Source organism: Hyposmocoma kahamanoa, unplaced genomic scaffold (genome assembly GCF_003589595.1).
Source record: "Hyposmocoma kahamanoa isolate Upper Pololo Valley unplaced genomic scaffold, ASM358959v1 63, whole genome shotgun sequence".
NCBI lineage: Eukaryota > Metazoa > Arthropoda > Insecta > Lepidoptera > Cosmopterigidae > Hyposmocoma > Hyposmocoma kahamanoa.
In genome coordinates, this window is record NW_020653851.1 from 6,418,737 (window position 1) to 6,439,584 (window position 20,848).

Below are 20,848 nucleotides of genomic sequence, written 5' to 3' on the forward strand. Positions count from 1 at the left end.
TATATTAATGCATTATGTTAGGCAGGCTCGCCATGGCCGCTGACGTTGATTACACGGACCCCTTAGGAGTCCATAGACCACAGGTTAAGAAGCCCTGGTTTAGGCTATACTCCGCCAAACTGGCCCATTGCGGGTTGCGGACTTAACACGTTTTCCGAGGGTTACAACACTCGGAAAACAACCTTTTTTGAATTTTCATCGTGTTTGCCTTCATCGAAAAGCTCATGGTAAATTTCGAGAAACTCAAAGGCGCGACCCCGGATTCGAACCAACCAATTGCCTCTGCTTCAGAGACGGTACTATGGTAGCCTACTACCACGGCTTATTTATTACGGAATTATACTTCATCTGGCAATTTTCATTCAACGTCCAGAACTACACTACCGGTTGTGTAGTGCAAACTTACATCCAGCAATAACCCAGTGAGATTGACTCTTGAGTTCTCATCGGAATCGACGAGGAGCTCCACGTCTGTGACGTCCACACTTGAGTATAATGGACGCAGTGTTTCTGTGTACTGAAATTAAAAATAAAACTTAAAGAATTTTATTTTTAAAACTAATTAACCTCTATTAAAAATAAAGTCACAAACATCACATACGTTGTTCTGATCCCAAAGTAAGTAGCTAAAGCACTCGTGTTATGGTAATCGGAAACAAAAGTGATACCACAAACACCTAGACCCGAGATAATATAAAAAAGTTAGTTGCTACTGTGAGCCGAGCGGGGATCGAACCCGGGACCTCAGAGATGGCGACACCATGAAAACCGGTGTGCAAGCCACTCGATCAAGGAGGTCGTCAAAATGAATAATTGTTGTAACTATATTTTAAATAAAAGTATTCTTTCGAATCTAAATCGCATACACTCGTTTTCTCAAAACCAAACCAACGTTTTGGGCTCCTTGTAGCTTCATTATCATTGTATAACAATAGCAAAAGCTTAAAAACTAGATAAATGGTATTGTTTTTTAAAAACAAAGTTACTATTTCATACGTTAAACTTCCTTATTATTATTATTAGCCAATTGGTGTAAGGCTTATTTTTTTTATAATATCAAGTGACGGGACAAACGAGTACCACTAAGAGCTTTAAATCACAAAGATCTGAGGGGCACTGCCACTACGCCCGTCACCCTGAGACATAAGTTGACAAGTCCCATGTGCCTGTAATTTCACCAGGAAAGTACTCGCCGATTGTTGCTCAGGGTGCGGCCAGACGTACAATACGACGTTCGAAATCCGCAAATAGCAAAATATAATTTATCCACGTAAATCTTTATTTTGCATATATGCGATTTGGATCCAAAAAAACAAGTTTCATTAAACTAAGATGTATAAAAATTCGTTTTATTTAACTTTTCATGGTGATAGTGAATAGGTATTATTTAGGTGTGCATGCTCCATCGTCGACTTCATCGTCACTTTCCTTCAGGTGAGATGGGAGTCAGATGACAGATGTAAAGACCCGTAGCTCAGTTGGTAAAGAGCAATGCTACGGTGCAGTATGGACGTGGGTTCAAGTTCCACCGGGTCGATGAAAAAAAATTTTTTTCTGTGTGTTTGATCTTTGTATTTCACAATCACAGAATTAGATGTAAAGGTCAACCTTTCTTACTAGGACTACGCCGACTTCATTATTTACTAATACATTTTCGTGACAAATAAAGTTATTGACATAAATATACAAAGACATCAACGTTTGAACAGACAGGGAAGGCCTAATCAAGAGACTTAGATAATATTAATTTCTATTATGGACTGTCTAAGAAATCTGGCGTTATATATAGTTCATTATTTGACTATACTAAATCTTACCTCCTCGTTGGTATGCTGAAATAAAAGAATATTTCATTAATATTTATGTAAATGTTATTTAAATTAGCGACATTAATATCGTCGCTATTTATAACGAATTTGAAGCTACGTTATATATAATATATATCTTACCAGTGGTCTCAAGTCCGGATGATATAAAACGTGCCCGTTGTTATCCACCATGAACGAATAGCCGTTTACGCCTAACTGTGAACAAAAGACAACCTTTAACACGTTCACAGTCTCCGATACAAAGGCCGAAATTCCACCAGAATTTGTGTGAAATAGTGTTGGTTTTGTCTTTTACTCTGACATATGTATATTTTTTTAATATATAATATATCAAAATTATTTAGTTCTTTTTGAAAAATTGCACCGCCTACAAAAGACTACCCAATTCACAAGTTTAAAAAATTCAGGACTTTGATCTACGAGATCAATAAAAATATTTGACATTGAAGTGGTGTGTAGTTGCGGCTCCATAGGTATACGTGGACTTATCGTGGAAGCCAATTTGCGGTTCCAGGTGGAATCATAGACGTGAATGTGTAAAAATTAAGAAAAAAAATAATTTGGCATTTTCGTTGGCTAGGATCGCTTTTGCTACTGTAATGAGTTAATATATAATTTTTACCTTATATGGTGGTACGAGCTTCTTTATTTGATCGACAGGAACATCAGTACCAACTACGCCTAAGAGGTTGGCTTCTCTTTGCTGCGAAGAAATAAATGTGTTACTAAAAGTTTCTTAGTGTACACGAACGTATTGTATTTTCTCAACACTGCCATCAGACAGAAAAAAGGCATAACACACACACACAGACACATACACACACACACACGCGCACACATTCGTAGCCTCGCACTAGGGAAACCCTGTGTAGCGGGTGCCATGGACACACACATAGACAACCACAAATTACACCCAAACTCACGAGACAAATAAATGTAGGCCATACAAATTTTTCTCTTGGCCCGGGAATCGAATCCTGGACATCTGCGTGGCAGTCCAGCATGGTAACCGTTCGGCCACAGAGGCAGTTACATAACATAATTGATCGAAACTGGTTATATTATATACCTACATATTCGGAGTCGGGAAAAAAGGGTAATCTACCTAATTTTTTGTAGTACAGTAAGCTCTAAAGGCACAAGTGACATCTATAAACAGAATGAATTATTAATAAAAGCACTAATATTAAAAGATTTTACTTAGTAACATAAGGATCTGTGCCCTTATTACGCAGTTAAATTACAATTATACTCGTATTCGAACTTTGAGATTAGCATAGTACTTGTATATACTATCGCATACTATGCTAATCTCTTCGGACGAATACCTTCGTATAATTATAATCGAACTTCACTTACAGGTAACTTCGTTTAATAATTAATGCTTACTTAATAAATAACACAAAAAAGGCACAACTGAATAAAGTTGTACCCTTTAGAGTCAAGATAAAATAAATGTCAAAGATAGGAATTAAAGAACTTACAGTATGGTTTCTCCTATCGAAGATAGGTACGGTGACAGAAGTCATCAGTTGACCCATCCCATCGTCTGCCAAACTGCTACTCTGTAATTTGAGATTGCTTTAAGAATCAGTTTTGTATTTCTAAATTTTTTAAATTAATTTCTTTTATTCACGCTAAACAAACACGCACAAAATATCGGTTAGAACAAACAGATGTGGACAGTCAAACGATTCGCGCGAAAATCGTTGCCACATTTATATGGCGAACGGCTACGGAGTGGAATTCCCTGCTTGCAGACTTGTTCCCTGAACGGAATACATTGGGCCTTTTTAACGCGAAAGTGAATAGGCATTATTTAGGTGTGCCTGCTCTATCGTCGACCTCAACGTCACTTTATATCAGGTGAGATCATCGAGTATATAACCAGAAATAGAGACGAAATGTCATTTAATTTGTTTCAAAACTATTCGCCATATCATTACTGTGACAACTGCGCTCCGATTGGCTAGTCCGAGTTCGAAACAATTGACGGGTGTCGTCAACTGATTCACTTTAAAGCGACCAGTTAACTTGAGCTTTGCTATATTATTAATTATATATATAAATTGAGCTATAATGGACGAAAATTTGCAAAATTACATTATTTAATATTTAATTACCGATGAAATGTGATTCCGTATTCCGTTTGTTTTGTAATTACATGTTTTGCTATTTTTCCCACACCACCGAATAGAACAGCACGGCATTGCTAGAGGTATTATCTTTATTACAATAAATTCAGAATATTTTTTAGAATATACGGAGACGTACACACAGGTCAACAATATTTATTAAAGATATCCAAAGATTTTTAGCCTAGGACTGTCTCCCCGTAAAGAAAATACGCTTATTATAGTCACGTCTAACAGGCAGGTTAACTATTTCAGTAAAGCTGCTACAATCTTGTCCACAGGGAATACGCTGTTTCGGAAGTTTAACGTACCCTGCCGCCGACGTAAACAGGACTCCAGTGCACTGGATGCATAGTCTGGTACATGACCATTGGTCGCGCAAGCACCTCCACGAAATGTAGCACCTTTGATCGGATTTCAGAGTGTTCGTTTATTGTCACGTAGAATCCTGAAAATATTATCAGGTTTTGAGCACTTTGTACAGGTGGTGCCGTTAAAATTATGAAATTAACTATTTAACTGACATTTATAAAGGAGAAGGTTCACAATTCGACTATATTTTATGTGTATGTTAGGCGATTATTTCGACATTTGTGAACAGATTTCGATGATTCTTTATTTCTTGGACAAGGGGGTACATCACTGGTCCCATTCAAACTTGAAGAAAATATGCTTCTTCTAAAGGTGGCAAAATAGGAACGAATACGCTTTATCGAATGCCATCCACTTTCCATTAACCGATTTCAGAAAAATTTTATGGTAACCTAGAGCTGATCTGATAATGGAAATGAATGAGAGGAACTCTTGAATAGTGTACAGTAGTTACCATGTGCTTAGGCTCATATGATTCGTTTTGACGAAAATTTTATATGCATGTTAATTGTCGTTGCGCAGGCCGCCGTAACGAACACAGCGAAATCGGATAAGCAATGTTTTGAAGTTGGTTAAAAAAAAAGGTATAATTAATAATAATAATTCGCTGTATTTGTCAGACAATAAACAGTCCAGTTTAGTTAAAACAGTGTGATTCTTAAAACTATGTTAGTAGTACTAAAAAAATAAATTAAAAACAAAGTTGAAATATAACTATGCTTCACACGCGAGACGAAAAATGCTGATAAATTATTGGCTGCTAATTTTTTCATTTTATTGACCTTATACCTTTTTGCTAAGCATTAAGATATCAAGTCAGTTCGTTGTATAGTTTCACGTGGACATTAGATTATATCAAAACATTCTGTGATGTTATATAAATTAAAGAATTTTTAAAAGCCGTATTTTCTCACCTTTATTAGTGCACGCCATATCCTTTAAATTATGTCCAGCTGTAGCGTCTCCCCCTACTCGATAAGTGAAGATGCGCACGGGCATGTGCGGCCAGTTCCAATTGCGGAATACGCTCTTGACTCCACCGGCGCCACCGCCTGCGCCCACTACTGCTATGGCTTGGTTACACTGGCAACCTTGACCCGTGCGGTTGTACTAAAAAACAAGATTTTTGTCAAAATTCTAAATTGTGTATTGCTTGCGCATGTAAAAATTGTTTGTCATTCCTCAATAAATAAATAAATAAATAAATAAATAAAACAGAATGTAGGATAAATCGCAAATAAGAAGATACTTTTGTGAAAACAACCATTACATTTCAAAAACACAGACTAAGAGCGTCTTCAAATCAGACGCCGCCGCGCTTCTGTAGCGCTTCAGTAATTTTTAGTTCGAATCGCCACTTTTGCAGTCACTAATTGTGACTGCAAAAGTGGCGTGCGCGTAACGACAGTGGCGCGCCTGCAGCGCTTCTATGAGCGTCTAATTTGAAGGCGCCTTAAGAATTTAGAACAGAATATTCAAATATAGTACGTACTCGATGTAGAATTTCGAACGCCGTTGTAAGGGCTCCAGTCAAATTGGCAGCACCGCCAGTTTGCTCGGCGCCCCATAGAGAAATCTTTAGCTCTCTTACTGTCTCAGGAACAGCCTAAAAATACATATACTTATACATATGCAAATTGACCACTTTTCAGGATAAGATTCTATGAACAAAATTAGTCGATTTTGATATTTTTCTTTATCATCCACTCATTTCTCATCAAACTAAAATATAATAAAAGTTTATGCTGGATTTGTTTTATGATATGTTTGTTTCAATACTGTATATTTATCGTCGTTTAATAACAATACCGCTTATGTCATTCCGATTAATTACTGTGTTCCAGTTTTGAACGGTAACGGTGCTGGTGAAATTACAGACACATGGGACTTGTCAACTATGTCTCAGGGTGACGGGCGCAGTGACAGTGCGCCCCAGATCTAAACAATTTAAAGCTCTGAGTGTCACTGCAATTGTTATGAACAGGCTTGTAGCTTACCACCAGGCGCGTGACTTGTTCGTCCCGACACGTTATATTATATTAAAAAAAAGATTTTTTCAGTTTTTTCTTAGTAATAGGCGCTCTGTTTATGTATAATAAATAATTGTATGTGTGTTGGCTTTACAATTTTATTGATTTTCATGTTTTATTTTGACGTATTGTGATCTTTGCTCTTAGAGGATGGAAGTGTTTACTAAGCGATGTTATGTTTTTGATCCTGTAATTGGCAAAAGGGAATAATAATGGTTCCGTAAAACACATAAAATTGGAGCAAACTAAGCTAACTGTAATTCTAAGCTGCGATATATTAACTCATATAAGTTACTGAAAAACAAACACGGAATATATCGACAAAATTAATCATACATAATTGGACGTAGTTAAACAAAAAGGATCCAATCCACATCCACTGACTTTCGAGATATGGCAGTTTGAAGTTTAAAAGTGATTCTCACTCTTGTTTTATTTTCAAAACTTATAATGTCATGTAACTCCAGAGATATTTATTTATGTTTATATGTTGGATTTTTTGCTGATCTAAGAGATTAGACTTTAGGAACAGTTTAGTACATATAACTCATTATTTGATAATTTTGTGGAATGGATCCTTTTTGCTTAACTACGTCCAATTATTATAACAAAGATACTTTAAGAAGAATTCAGTCAATCCGGCAAGATACGAACCAGCACCCTCCGAATCAGATGTTCTCTTTTAAATGTATAAATAGGTGATTTGCGATAAAAATGGCTAACAATAGTTTTCAGGGCAATAAAACAGTAGTATTGTCAGTAAGATTTATCAGATTTTTGTGTTTTTTCCTTATTTTTATTTGCACAAGAGTTTTCGGTAGCTTAGTTTTGAATAAGCTCATTTTTAATATATTTTTCGGAGCTTTAGTCACTATCCCTTGCAAAATCCACCAAAGTAACGGTAGGTTAAGTATTACAAAATTTAGCACAGCAATTTTACTGTCTATGACTCAGATACTAACAGGAGGTAAATACGTAATTAGAAGTTGTTTGAAAAGCGTCTAGTTGCAGCGAACAGCCTTGCGTGTTGAATGCAGTTGTGCATAGTAGATGAGTTAGTGCGGCGAGGTCGTGCTAGGCGCGGTTCGGCCTTATAACTTTGCCGGTCAAGGATGCTGACTGTTTACGGTATATGCTTAAATTGTGTATACTTTAGATAGAGAATTCAACTACTAAACTTGAGTGTTCTAAAGCAGAAATGTCATTAATTTTATTTGAAAATGATTCCGTCCAAAAAGTTACGCTTTGAGACTGCATATTGCATAATAGTCGGAAGCGCGTATTTTAATTACCTGTCGGCAGACTTATTCCCTGAACGCTATAACTTAGGCTTTTTAAAGGGGTTCCCTACTTGAGATAGAATGCCATTAGTTCGAACATTAATTGCTCGAAAACATTGGCTCGATTGTGTATTTGACCTACGAATCGTGAGCTCTAGGGTTTGCAACATCGATGTTTCAAAATCTCGAAAAAAAATTTGCTCTAACGATTAACAGCCAAAAAAGTAACTTCTTGAAAAATATACTTACTTACCTATATGTCGTATTTTGTATTCTTTTTTACATTCAAGGTGTGAATGAGCAGGTTTTTTTTATTTTGTTTGAGCAGAGTTTGTTTATATTGGCGAATGACTACTGTAGTCTATTTTCAATAAAAGTATATTCACAATAAGTTTGACTGTCCTCAACAGCTTGATAATTTAAACTTTAAGATTTTTAAGATTTCCGCCAGGCTTCGGAGATTTCACAAAAGGCTTTTTCACCCACCCGTCGTATTAGGTTTCAATTGCCCCATAGCTCGTACGTCTAGTTTATATAATGACTGCTTCAAACAGGCGGATATTTTCGTTCACTCACTGCTAGGTTTCAGAAACAAAATTCTTTCTTGATTCGGGCACATAGCATTTTTTATTATTTAGCATCTGAAAAAATTCTTCCTAAATTATTTCTTTTTTATTAGTTTTAAAATTATTTTTGATACTTTTTCAACTCTATTTAAAAATTTTTTCTTGCTTGAGGTGCTCATCTATAATTAGTTACGCAATTAGACTAAGTTTTTGAAATGTATTAATACCTACATTAAATATTGTAGTAACTGTTGGTGTGTGCCATAAACAAATAAAAGCTTAAAATTTTATTTCAAAATGAGTACCTGTTATACATCTTTTTATTTGAGATGAGAAATGAAATAATAGTATAGTGACGTTGTATTTAATTTAGAAACGAAAAAATGATTATGATAGAATCAACATTCAAAATTATTAAGCAATGTCAGTTTTAAATTAAAAGTTATCATTTACATTATCTAGGCGAGAGTAAATATGCATTATTTTGGTCTGCATGCTACATCGTTGACTACACCGTCACAAAAAAAATAATGTCACAAATCAAGACCTATCTATTTTCATCTACGTCTTCATTTACCAAGGAGCAATTTGTAGTTTTCTTTTACTATTAATAATTTTCTTATGTGCAGTATGTATCGTCACAAACATATTATGACGTAGATGCAACGGAAGTGTCATAACGGAAACAGAAACGGAAACCGATGCCAAAAGTAAATCTAAACGGAACAATACTATGAAGATATCAACGAAATAGTTCCTAACACTTGCTCTTGTTTCATAATTGCATTTTACACAATACAAAATTGCTTAAATAAAAAAAGTTAAAAAACGCGCGCCTCACCGTCAAGCAATCCGCACGCGCGGCACATCCATCGTGAACGCTGTAAACTTCCGATTAAAGTTCCGACATAAAAGTTGCAGAAGGAAAAACGGAAACACGTGAAAAAGTGTGCGGAACTTCCGTAGTAGCGGAAGTAGAAGCACATGTTTATAACACCACTATTAAGATATGATACTATGAATCATAGCTGTTTGTTAACTGGTTTCTTAATAACTTATACAGTAAAGCTTAAGAATTTACTTAACTATATTAGTTGCATTTGAAGAGCTATAGTGAATAAATACTTTAAAATTCGATTTTGTGGAACAGAATATCAATTTACAAATTTGAAACGAATTTCGAAGAGACTATGTTTCAAATTTAAACTTTTATTTTTAGCCGACTTCACAAAAAGGAGGAGGTTCTCAATCTGGCTATTTTTTTTTGTGTCTATGTTACGCGATTACTCCGGAATTTGTAAACCGATTTCGCTGATCCTTGTTTTGTTGCAACGGGGCTACAAAGTATTCCACTTCTAAGGGTGGCAAATTAGGGGATGAATCCAGTTTATTGGATTTCATCCACTTTACATTAACCGATTTTAATGACACTTTCCAAATAGATCTAATTTCACAAACTTTTGAAGTCGGTTTTATTTATAAAAATATTATAATAAAATAAATTATTAGAATAAGTTATTATGAAAAAAATTAGTCGATCGAAACGACATGTCTAAGCCCTATAAAACTAAGTAATTCTTAAAGCTATCAAATTAATTATCTATTGCATTTAGTAGCGTACTTCATAATAAAATCTTATCGGTAAATATTGAATACAATAATTATTATTTGCCCCTAACAATGTAGATACTCAAATCGTAAAACGGTGTCGCTTTTCAAGCACAAAATAAGTTATATAATTCCAATATTAGGCGTTAGATCATTAAACTCGGAAGTTGTTAATGTGAGTAAACATACGAATATGGCTATTAAGCTTTATGTGTGTAACAACTCTTAAATATACAAGGTTTCATTTTGGCGGGACATAAACGGGGAATGTTTGCCGAGAGAGGTAATTGCAGGATCGTATATTAGCGGAGTTGTCGTTAAACGAGAGGGGGCGCGTTCCGTAGATATTCGGTTTCTGAAAGTTGACTGTCTTTAATATGAATCATAATTAGATGTAAATAAAACGGATAACCGAGCAAAAAATACTAATCATAATACAGTTTACTATTTTTGACGATAATAAACGTTAAAACAATTTTCAAGTTGTAACTTCGAACAATTCACATTTTGAAATATATATTTTGACTTAATTTCGTCCTACAAAATAATTATAATAAAAGACTATGTTTAAGGTCGTAAATAATTTTATGACACTGGTAACACAATCGGGATCAAAACATTTTTTGTGCCGCCATTTTGTCGTGTCATAAATGTTATTTGAGCTTCGTGTCTGGAACTCGATATTTTCTTGTCTTCGTGACGCGTTTGTAAAATTATTGTGTGTTGTCCTAAAGTTTTTACTTGTTGTCAATATTTTGTAATAGATAATTAAAATTGAGAACCTCCTCCCTTTCTTATATTTTGTTAAAATTTTATTACACCTGCGTTCCCACTTTGACAATGACATTTCATGATTCATCATTTTTTGTTTACATTTTGGATGTCTAATTATGATTAATTTTTTTATGACATCTATTGAAGGGACGTACAAGTCGTGCGCTTGATGGTAAGCTACACGCTTGTCCTTAACAGTTACAGTGCCACTCAGAGCTTTAAGTTGCTTTAAGGATTTGAGGGGCACTACCACTGCGCCCGTCACCCTGACACATAAATTGACAAGTCCCATGTGCCTGTAATTTCACCAGCACCCTTACCCTTCAAAACCGGAACACAGTAATGCTGACATTACCGCTTGGTGGTAGAAATAGGTAAGGTGGCAGTACTAACCTGGACGAACTCTTTCACAAGGACCACCATTGCTACTAAAAAAAATCGTACCATAGTGGAAAAAATCGGTTAAATGATAATTCGCTAACTTTAGCGACTGTAGTAGTAGTAGTAAAATTTTTTGCACTTCAGGACAGGCTACGGTGGCATATTTTTGAGATTTTAATTTTTTGCTTCGATTGTGGGTAATGATCTTAGAACCATACAGTACAGTTTAGGCGCTGTGAAAATATTATTATCGCATTCGGTGTTTTTCTCTTTTATTTTGACAATATTTCGATAAAACAAAGCAAAAAATGGTATTTTGACTTAGAACAACTTACGTGTGAGATATCGACTTCGCTTTTATTAATATAAAACACTATAACCGCGTTTAAATTAATGACTCATTGATTAGATCCATATTTGTCTGTCCCTTATAGTCTTCTGATCATTGACTTACAAATAAATGGACGACGGGTTCGTGGTTTTTGTATTAGATACAAAAACCACGAAAAAATGTCCCAAGTCAACCTATTCGAAATTTAAATTGTAATGTCATCGCAGTATCGCGCTGTCAGTAGAACAAATGAAGACTAAAGCGGAGTGTCGCACTCTGTATACGATTTTAGCGCCTTACAAGTGCGGACACTTTTTAGCGCGGACCCGACGTCCATATAATTGTAAGTCAATGCTTCTGATAATAATTATTTGGTAGTGCATGTCAGTGTTTTTTTATGGTTTTAAGTGTCAAGTCAAATACGTCACGCGTCAGTCGCTAAGCGACACGCCTATTCAGAGCGGCGAGACGAACTAGTCGTGCGCGCGGTGACAGGAGTCACGCTTATCCATAGCACATAGAGTGCCACACAGAGCTTTACATTTAAAAGATGTAAAGGGTGACAATGCCCTTAGATATAAGTAGACAAGTACCATATGCCTGTAATGTTACTAATTTAAGTTTAATAGACAATATGGCTTCACTATATTTGTCTGCCTAATGTATGCCCTGGCACCTGGCACAGTGAAATAATACCTATTTTCTTACTCTCACCGTATTACGATCTATTTTCATAGATAAAGTAGTTATTAATTGTGAGAACAAACTTTTAAACAAAATTGTATTTTTCTGTCATTGGCCACAATTTAATGTAGTCGGATGTAATATTAAAAATCAGTTAACAAGAATATACCCCTCAATTAACTCAAGAGAATTCCATATTCACCACTCAAAACTTTTTAAATATACCACGTTCCAATTCAATCTTGTCAGTTATAAAGTAAGTGGTTCGGGTACCCATCGAGTCTCAAGGCCCGGGGGCAAAGTTGCAGGTGAACCGATAAGGGTGCGGCCGCACCCCCACCTGACATGGCCTCGCTTCTTTGTGCCGTCACAGATTTTATCTAGAAACTTTGTCTCAATGACACTTATGAACTGAACAACTGAGTGGGTATTCATTGCATATAATTTCTTCGATAGACGTATCGAGAATTGCAAATTGAGTAACAGTATGTACAATCCTTGAAAAAAGTGTGAAATACCCAACCTGCATTGAGTCTGTGGCATAAACGTTTTCCTTACAGGAGAAACGTGCTTAGTTTGTTGTTTGTTATTGTTCAAAGGTACGAGATAATTCATATAATTACTTCGTAGTACGCTACGCTCTACGCGTAAACTATATTTAGCTACGAGTGCGCTACGACCTACACCGGCGAACCCAAGCTGATACTTTTAACGCTACAAAAATATAGTACAAAAAACTGAAAAGTAGACTTAAGTAATATGTACGAAAATTAAACAGACGTTTCCTATTTTGTATCACGTCCGTCATGAAAGAAAAACAGGCGTTCCCTGATAAATAATAATTGTATGTTGTATGTCTTATAATCAGATTCTTTTTGTTATGTGTCCATAACAAACAAATGTCATTGTAGGTACGAGGTTAACACTAAAATTACAAGGATCCCACTTGCGTCACGCATGTAAATTATATATTACCCAAAAAATCCGTAACAATGTCCAATAATTATGTATTAGTCAATAATTCCAACAATGAACGGTTTCGTGGGAATACTACTGAATATTTACAGGTAGCGAAAAGTTTAGTAAGACGAGCATATTTTATTTTGATTCAAATGTTTTGAGCTCTAGAAAGAACAGATAACGTCTTATAAGGATTTTGTAGTACACTAAACTTACCTTTATTTATCGGCTTTACATGTTTAACAATTATAACCTGATTATAACCTTAAATTCAATACTTACGATCATTGACTTACAATAAATGGACGTCGGGTCCGCGCTAAAAAGTGTCCGCACTTGTAAGGCGCTAAAATCGTATACAGAGCGCGACACCCCGCTTTAGTCTTCATTTGTTCTACTGACAGCGCGATACTGCGATGACATTACAATTTAAATTTCGAAAAGGTTGACTTGAGACATTTTTTTCGTGGTTTTTGTATTAGACCCGTCGTCCATTTATTTGTAAGTCAATGCTTACGATGTATTTACCGAAATTGTGCAAATTATGACAACGTTTCTCTTCCCCCAAAATATGGGGTAAGAGGAACAATCGTTGTATTTCTTATAAAGGTAATGTATACCACGTGTTCTCAATATTTCACATATTTTACAGCAGTCAAATTACTTGTTCCGCGTTTTGAATTTGAAGTATCGTAGCGACATCTGCTTAAAATAGTTTAAATTAATTTGTTTCGTAGTTTTATTGACTGAGAGACTAAACTCTTAATTTATGAGTTAAGGCTTCAAATCCCTCTTCCCCCAGTATTCCTCTTACCCCACCTGACCCTATATTTATTGTAGAATGTTCTAATTCCTGTTATAATAATATTCGTCTACAAACCTCCAACAAAACTCGCCTGCGAAATATATTAATGTTTTTCCATAAGAAAATGTATTTTTTTAGAAGGCAATCACAGCACGTACACAGATATACTCTAATGGCAGAAACACTTGTTTGCTTGAGAGGCACTCAAAGAATGATTTTTATAATAAGATTAATGTTTTGAGTTTAATATTTTAGTACACTCAGTATTTGTTACTTGATAAACTGCTAGCCATTGTGCTTAAAAAAAAAACACCTTTTTTTAAAAAATAAGCACCGGTATTGTCTTTCTATCTTTCTTCGGCCACGCGACAGTTATTATTCTTCCCTCTTAGGGTCGTATTCCAGAACTCTACTCAATACTCAAGTCAGGTTGAGTAGAGTTCTGGAATACGATCCTAAGACAAGTTTCTTTATGTGATGTGAGACAAAAGAGTATTAATATAAAATTTGACAATTACTTTTAATTTCATTCAGATTATTCATTTCATTTTAACGAAAATGACCGATTCCATATTTCTTAAGTACTTATATGTTTTTACAATATTCGTAAAGCCATTGTAAGGATTTGAATAGTCGTTGTTAATGGTTGTGCACATTAAAGTTTGCCGTTAGAATCCATTAAGGTGCGTGCGTACCGACGGACGCGTATCGCCTGCGTATCGCCTAATGCACGCCCGCGCACGCTATGTCTGCATTTGCCCTAACAGATTACGATAGGGATGTCAGATAAAGAAAGAAAGAATTAAAGTAGGTATATTGTTGTCGTTGTTGCCATGTTGTCGAAATTTTACGTAAGATGCTGAAGACGCGTCCGCTATATTAAGACATTTTTGTATGGGTATTGGGGTTTTTATGACACCAAGTAACAAGACGAGCAAGTCGTGCGCCTGGTGAAATTCGTCACGCTTGTCCATAGCAGTTGCAGTGCCACTCAGAGCTTTAAGTCGCAAAGATCTGAAGGGCACTGCCACTGCACCCGTTACCCTGAGACATAAGTTGCCAAGTGCGCCTGCAATTTCACAGCACTCTTAGCCTTCAAAACCAGAACGCAGTAATGTGAGCATTACTACTTGGCGGCAGAAATAGGTGAGGTGGCAGTATTTCCTTGGACGAACTCTTTCACAAGGAGCTTGCTTCTAGAAATGCTCGAAAAGAGCCCCCTCACAATGGCGTACTATTCACATCCTCTGTTCATCTGGCGTATTCTGGGCCACAATCGGTGAGTACATTTAGTCCCACACGTCAGCATGGCGGCTACTACTAGTGACGCGGGTAGCGGCAATTACTTCTGGACTACAATAATTTAATGAATGCCAAACATAAGATAACAAGAAGTCTGTATTAATGTGTCTGTCTAGAGATATTATAAATACAATTATATATTTTATATATAATAATTATATTATATTATTAAATTTTATTGAATTGATATTCAATTATTTTTTGAGAAATTACTCCACTAGTTTGTTATAATTATTAATACGAAGATTATTACAAACCAGCGGACCTCACGAATTTTTCTATTTTATATTTATCTTTGTATTTGGTTTTCAACAACTTTTTTTAGTCGTAGCGCCATCTGTAAGGTCCGCTGGTTCATTCCGTGGTTTAGTTGGCATAGCGTCTGGCACAGTTTGCTAGAAGACGTCGGTTCGAATCCGGCCGGATCGAAGGAATTTTTTCTAAGTGTTCGATTTTTGTATTAATAATTACAATTACATGTGTTACGTTTTGTTGAATGGTACTCATATTTTACCCATGAAACGTTTGCTAATATATATAATAATGTTTGTTTGTGTATATTTTAAGATTTTAATTCATATTTTATATGAAAATCGAGTTTTAATTTCGCACAATTTAATTTGGTATGTAATATGACACTGCACTTTTTTTGGAAGGACGAGATATTTTTTCAAGTTACTTGTATTTAAATCAAATAAGGGAAAAACTTAATGCTGTGTCATGGCAGAAACTCAAACTCAAGGCGGTGAACAGAGATTGGCGATTATTCCACCGACAACAGCCTCGCTCTTAAATAAAAAGAAGTGTACATAAATTATGGCGACCGTACCCTTAGTGACGAATCGTTTAAATATCTTTTTCTAAGGGAAATTATTCAAGTAAAATGGAGTGCGCTTCTCTCACTCAGTATAAGTGATATTTCAGTTACTCTCGAGTCTTCGCAAAAAATATACACGGTGAAATGTCTGCGAGATTTTTAAGGGAACAATTAAGTATAATGGTGCTGCTACAGCGAAAAGAAAATACATCTCTTGTCTGTAAATCTGGACATAAAATACGTGTGTAAATAAAAACTTACTTGTGCCAAGATCTTGGAGTAACACTGGTGAATTTCATTAACCGTGTCACTGTAGCGATAAACGTTGACAAAATCGTTTGGTCCGAGCGTATCCAGAATCCCTGAGACTGTCGCTTTCGCCAACCTCCAGTACGAAGAGCCTAGGTCATCCGAGTCATCGAGAAGGATCACCAGGTCTTTGGGTGACGTGGCTGCCTCGACGAACCAGTTGGAAGATCGGAAGTCGTAGAAATCTCTTGCGTGGTGTGAGTAACCGTCTTCTGGTGGCCACGACATTGCTGCCAAAATGCCAAAAATTTAATTGTTATCATTTTGAATGTATATTTTTCTTTTTTTTGTCTTAGGATAATAGCAACATTTAAAAATCATAAAGGAGGCCCCAGGTTCGATTCCCGGGCCGGGAGAAATGTTTGTATTGCCTGCATTAATTTATCTCGTGAGTTTGGGTGTAATTTGTGGTTGTCTATGTATGTGTCCATGGGACCTGCGACACAGTGTTTCCCTAGTGCGAGGCTATATTGAGTGTGTGCGTTATTATTATTATTTTATTATTATAAATATAATTCGCAAGCATTTTTATGCATGTTAATCTTTCAATTGTAAAAGGAAGATATATTATTATATTTATTTTATTGTTACTATTTTTTAAACCAAGTAGATATAGTAGTAGTAATAATAATAATAAATATAATAATAATAATGAATATAATAATAATAATAATAATAATAATAATAACGCTCACATTCATAGCCCCGTACTAGGGAAACTCTGTGTCCCGGGTGCGATGGACTGACACATAGAAAATCACAAATTACACCCAAACTCACGAGAGAAATAAATGTAGACCATACAAATATTTTTCCCGGCCCGGGCAACGAACCCGGGATACTGCGTGGCAGATCAGCATGGTAACCGGTCGGCCACAGAGTAGTTAGTAATTTTGTAGTACAACTTTAGTACAAATATTTCCTTAAATTTAGTCCGTTATGCATTCTATGTAGAGACACAGTATCTCAAACAAATTTGGTACTGTAGTGTATTTAAAAAAGAAAAATATTTTTTTTACCAAATTCGTAATACCATGTGCATTAAGGATGGGTGACACGTTAATGGGTTTTTATTTGGTCAACATACCTGGATATCGCCTCATAAACCCAGTAGATGAAGCAAAATACTGCCACGAAAGAGATGCGTCAATTTCGTAGTTGTTCACGAACAATGGATCCAAATGTTCCGACCACGCGATTTGGTTTTGTACTTCGAAATCTGTGTGAAAAACAAAAATAATTTAATTAATTCTGCAACTGTGGTATTGTTAACAAGACTGATCAATTAATTTGTCCAATGTCCTTCCGGACTATTAGTACGTACGTACCACTAATGAGGAAACTGCCACTAATTACGCTTGTTATATTGTTATCCAGGAAATGGCTTTGGATTGAAATAAAAAAGTGCAGGGCTATGAATTATGAATGAGGCAATTTGTTAGTTGGTACTAACAGACTCTGGGACACGGTTGGCACTGTGTGGGACAATTAGGCAAATTTTCTTTAACTACCCATTAAAAGAAGCGTAATTGGCAAACTTGGTTCATTGGGCAGCCGTGATTGCTTTCTGTTAGGCCGGCGGGTGGAAAAATTAATGGCTCGACCGCTACTATGGTTTGTCAAATGGACGCGAAACGACGGAATGGCCTATTGCGCCATTAGTACGCGGAGTTCCTGAAAATTTCTTGAGCTTTTCTAAATAAATTAGTACGTACTTTTGATTAGGATTTAAACTCAAATGTACTTTACAATTGATCATTATCCTTAATACCTACAATGAAAATAGATGAGGAAAAGCATGTACTAAATTCCACATAATTATATGCATAAAAAGTAGATATCAAAGTAAACTCCTAAAAGAGTTGCTTGCATGGTGGTGGCAGTCCGAAGACGTTCACGGAAGTTCGGTGTACCATCATACTGCAGGTTTCGTACAGATATTTCCGAGAAACGAGATGCCGTTTGTCTACCCTTATTTTTAATGGAAGACGCAAAAAATTTGGTTTGCGCAAGCGGAGGCGCAGTTTCAAGTATCCAGCATTAAGACGATTCCACGAAATTATACACGATCGCTTTGTAATTAGATCAGCGCTTGGCAAAGGGAGGAAATGACCTCACGGAGAGCCCACCGGCGACTGATAAGTACTCTAAACTTAAGCAAAATTTAAATAAGAGCTAGTCCATTCCGCGCGAGAAAAAAATAACTTAACTTTTGTTTCACAAAAACTAGAGAACCGTCAGCGATAGCGACAGTGACGAATTTTTGACGATAGAAACAACTACCTTTGCATGTGCGAGGCGTTATTTTCTCGCAAAGGATAAACAGGCTGCCGGAATTTGTTGACCTCGTTAATAGGGTAAAGGAGGTAGTCGCGCCATCACCTTATGAAATAAACACATTTCTGTTACAAAGGCCTCAAAACAATCGTTACAACCACTTCACACTGGTCCGTAATAAGTAGTATCCAAGACATGAGACTATAACGTCAGAGCACCTGCGACAATAGAGCTAAGCCAGCATAAAGTTTGGCAGATAACAACCAAAGAGTAACACAAGGTCACATACATAAAGGTGGATCACTTTTGAGATGGTCCGCTGCCTATAATAATCCGGTTGGGGTTGTCCAATAAATTTCCAAATTATTTCAAGAAACAAACTAATAAATGAAGCCGGTGCTGTGGCGGCACATGTCAGCTGAGACTTCAGACCGGCTAGTTCGTTATCGAAGTTCAGAGCGTTACCACATTGCGAGCTTTAATAACCCGGGTGTCATAAACTGCAGCGTGGGTTTCAACCCGCTAGCTTTCGCGCTGAACCACTACACCTCTACTAGCTTGCTTATCTAGACTTTTTGCCCGCTTAATTATGCTTTTAGTCAAAGATTATTGATTCCATAGGTAAAATAAATTTACACTTGAAATCTGGATGAAATGAAATTTGGATTTGTAACACAAAGTACAATTCTAGATATAAACGTACGAACCTATGACCAAGCGTTGTAGTAATTTAGGGTAATAAATGTTGTCTATGCAAACATACCATGGAGAATTCGACTTTGATTAGATTGCCACGTATCAGATCACAGATATACATTTATATGTTATATAGAAACAATGTTTGCAGACCTATAATGGATATGGTTATGTTTCGAATAATTGAATTAAACGTTATCTAGTCATTTATTATGTAATATATTCATAAAATTAGTGAATGTAAGTTTTCGTCAGTGTTTTGTAGAAAGGGCGTAAGCAACATTTCGAAATTTGTTGTTATGACTGTTTTAAAATGTTTACGTTTTGTTCTAAATTTATTTAAAACTTAAACTAAATTAAAACCAAAACCTTAAACATGAACAATTTTTCGAATTGTCAGTTATACCTATTATATATATTTATACAAAACACCGACGAAATAATGACCAATCATAATTTAATTACAAAGTATAATTTCACCAAAAAATAGTGGAACCCTGTCAGTGACTCTGTGTAAGCAACAAATAGGAACATGTCAAAGTTCATAAATCATTCCACCCCCGGGCTGTTGTCGACTTCAGTAGGTAGAGATATACGTGTCATTAGTTAAGTATGAGAGACAAACGTTGTAGCCCTGTCGTTTAGGTAAAATTGTAAATTACGCGTTTCGTATCTGATAAGTAATTATTTACTAAATTAACAAGAGTTACCTCTTGTTTTCGAATGAAAAAGCACCGTAAAATTTTATATTAATATGAACTTAACGACAAAACTATGACTAAGCAGTTTTATATAATCATGTTGCCTGTTCGTGGTAGTTGTCAGCATTGAGTCACCGGAACTTTAATCAGGGTGTTTATAATTTTGCCTGGTTGACTCATGAAATTATGTCAACGGCATTATAGGAGTTCGAGTATTTTTAATTTGAGTACGGAAACATGTATCTACAAACCGATTAATGACATAAAAGTAGTTTTGTTGTACGCAAAATGTGCTTCCTTTCAGGGTCTTTTTTATAATATCAAGTGACGGGACGAACGAGTCATGCGCCTGATGATAAGCTACACGCTTGTCCATAACAGTTGCAGTGGCACTCAGAGCTTTAAATCGCAAATATCTGAGGCGCACTACCATTACGCCCGTCACCCTGAGACATAAGTTGACAAGACCCATGTGCTTGTAATTTCACCAGCACCCTTTACCGTTCAAAACCGGAACGCAATAATGCTGACATTACTGCTTGGCGGCAGAAATAGGTAAGGTGGCAGTACTTCCCTGGACGAATTCTTTCACAACGAGCTCTACTGTTGCTGTCTGCTACGGGGTCGATTTTGGGTAAGGTTTCTCGTTAACTTTTGTTATTTTATTAGAATATAATTATAATGCACTTGGTATTGTACCTTCCACATTAATATAAGGCGGCATAAGCACAGCACTGTAGCTGGTATTCACAGCAATATGATCAAAATGACGACTCGGTGTAAGAATGAGTCTTCTTGCGCGCGCAGCCAGCGTGCCATCATCCGTGTGGACGTTTAGCCAGCGCGCGTCGTAGTACGATCCTGGGGAACCGTCGCTGCCGCTGGCTGACAGGGCTGCTGCTTCGGCTGAGTCCATAATGCGCTGCAACAAAAACAATTGTTGTCAAACACACGAACTGTTAAGTGTAACTTTCATGCTATTATGATGAAC

General features: G+C 36.1%; 1 protein-coding gene across 1 annotated transcript in view; it reads right to left on the minus strand.

Annotated features, from left to right (window-relative positions):
- The window catches only part of LOC113229940 (voltage-dependent calcium channel subunit alpha-2/delta-3), a 131,037-nt gene that overhangs the window by 14,111 nt on the left and 96,078 nt on the right, over positions 1 to 20,848 (minus strand). Inside the window, exons 4-14 of the mRNA XM_026463631.1 lie at positions 20,557 to 20,779; positions 17,271 to 17,402; positions 16,136 to 16,413; positions 5,829 to 5,942; positions 5,251 to 5,446; positions 4,276 to 4,412; positions 3,314 to 3,394; positions 2,452 to 2,532; positions 1,950 to 2,024; positions 1,818 to 1,832; positions 407 to 517 (exon numbers count right to left, since the gene is read on the minus strand). Coding sequence (XP_026319416.1) covers positions 407 to 517; positions 1,818 to 1,832; positions 1,950 to 2,024; positions 2,452 to 2,532; positions 3,314 to 3,394; positions 4,276 to 4,412; positions 5,251 to 5,446; positions 5,829 to 5,942; positions 16,136 to 16,413; positions 17,271 to 17,402; positions 20,557 to 20,779 — 1,443 coding nt within the window. The remainder of the gene's footprint in view (positions 1 to 406; positions 518 to 1,817; positions 1,833 to 1,949; positions 2,025 to 2,451; positions 2,533 to 3,313; positions 3,395 to 4,275; positions 4,413 to 5,250; positions 5,447 to 5,828; positions 5,943 to 16,135; positions 16,414 to 17,270; positions 17,403 to 20,556; positions 20,780 to 20,848) is intronic.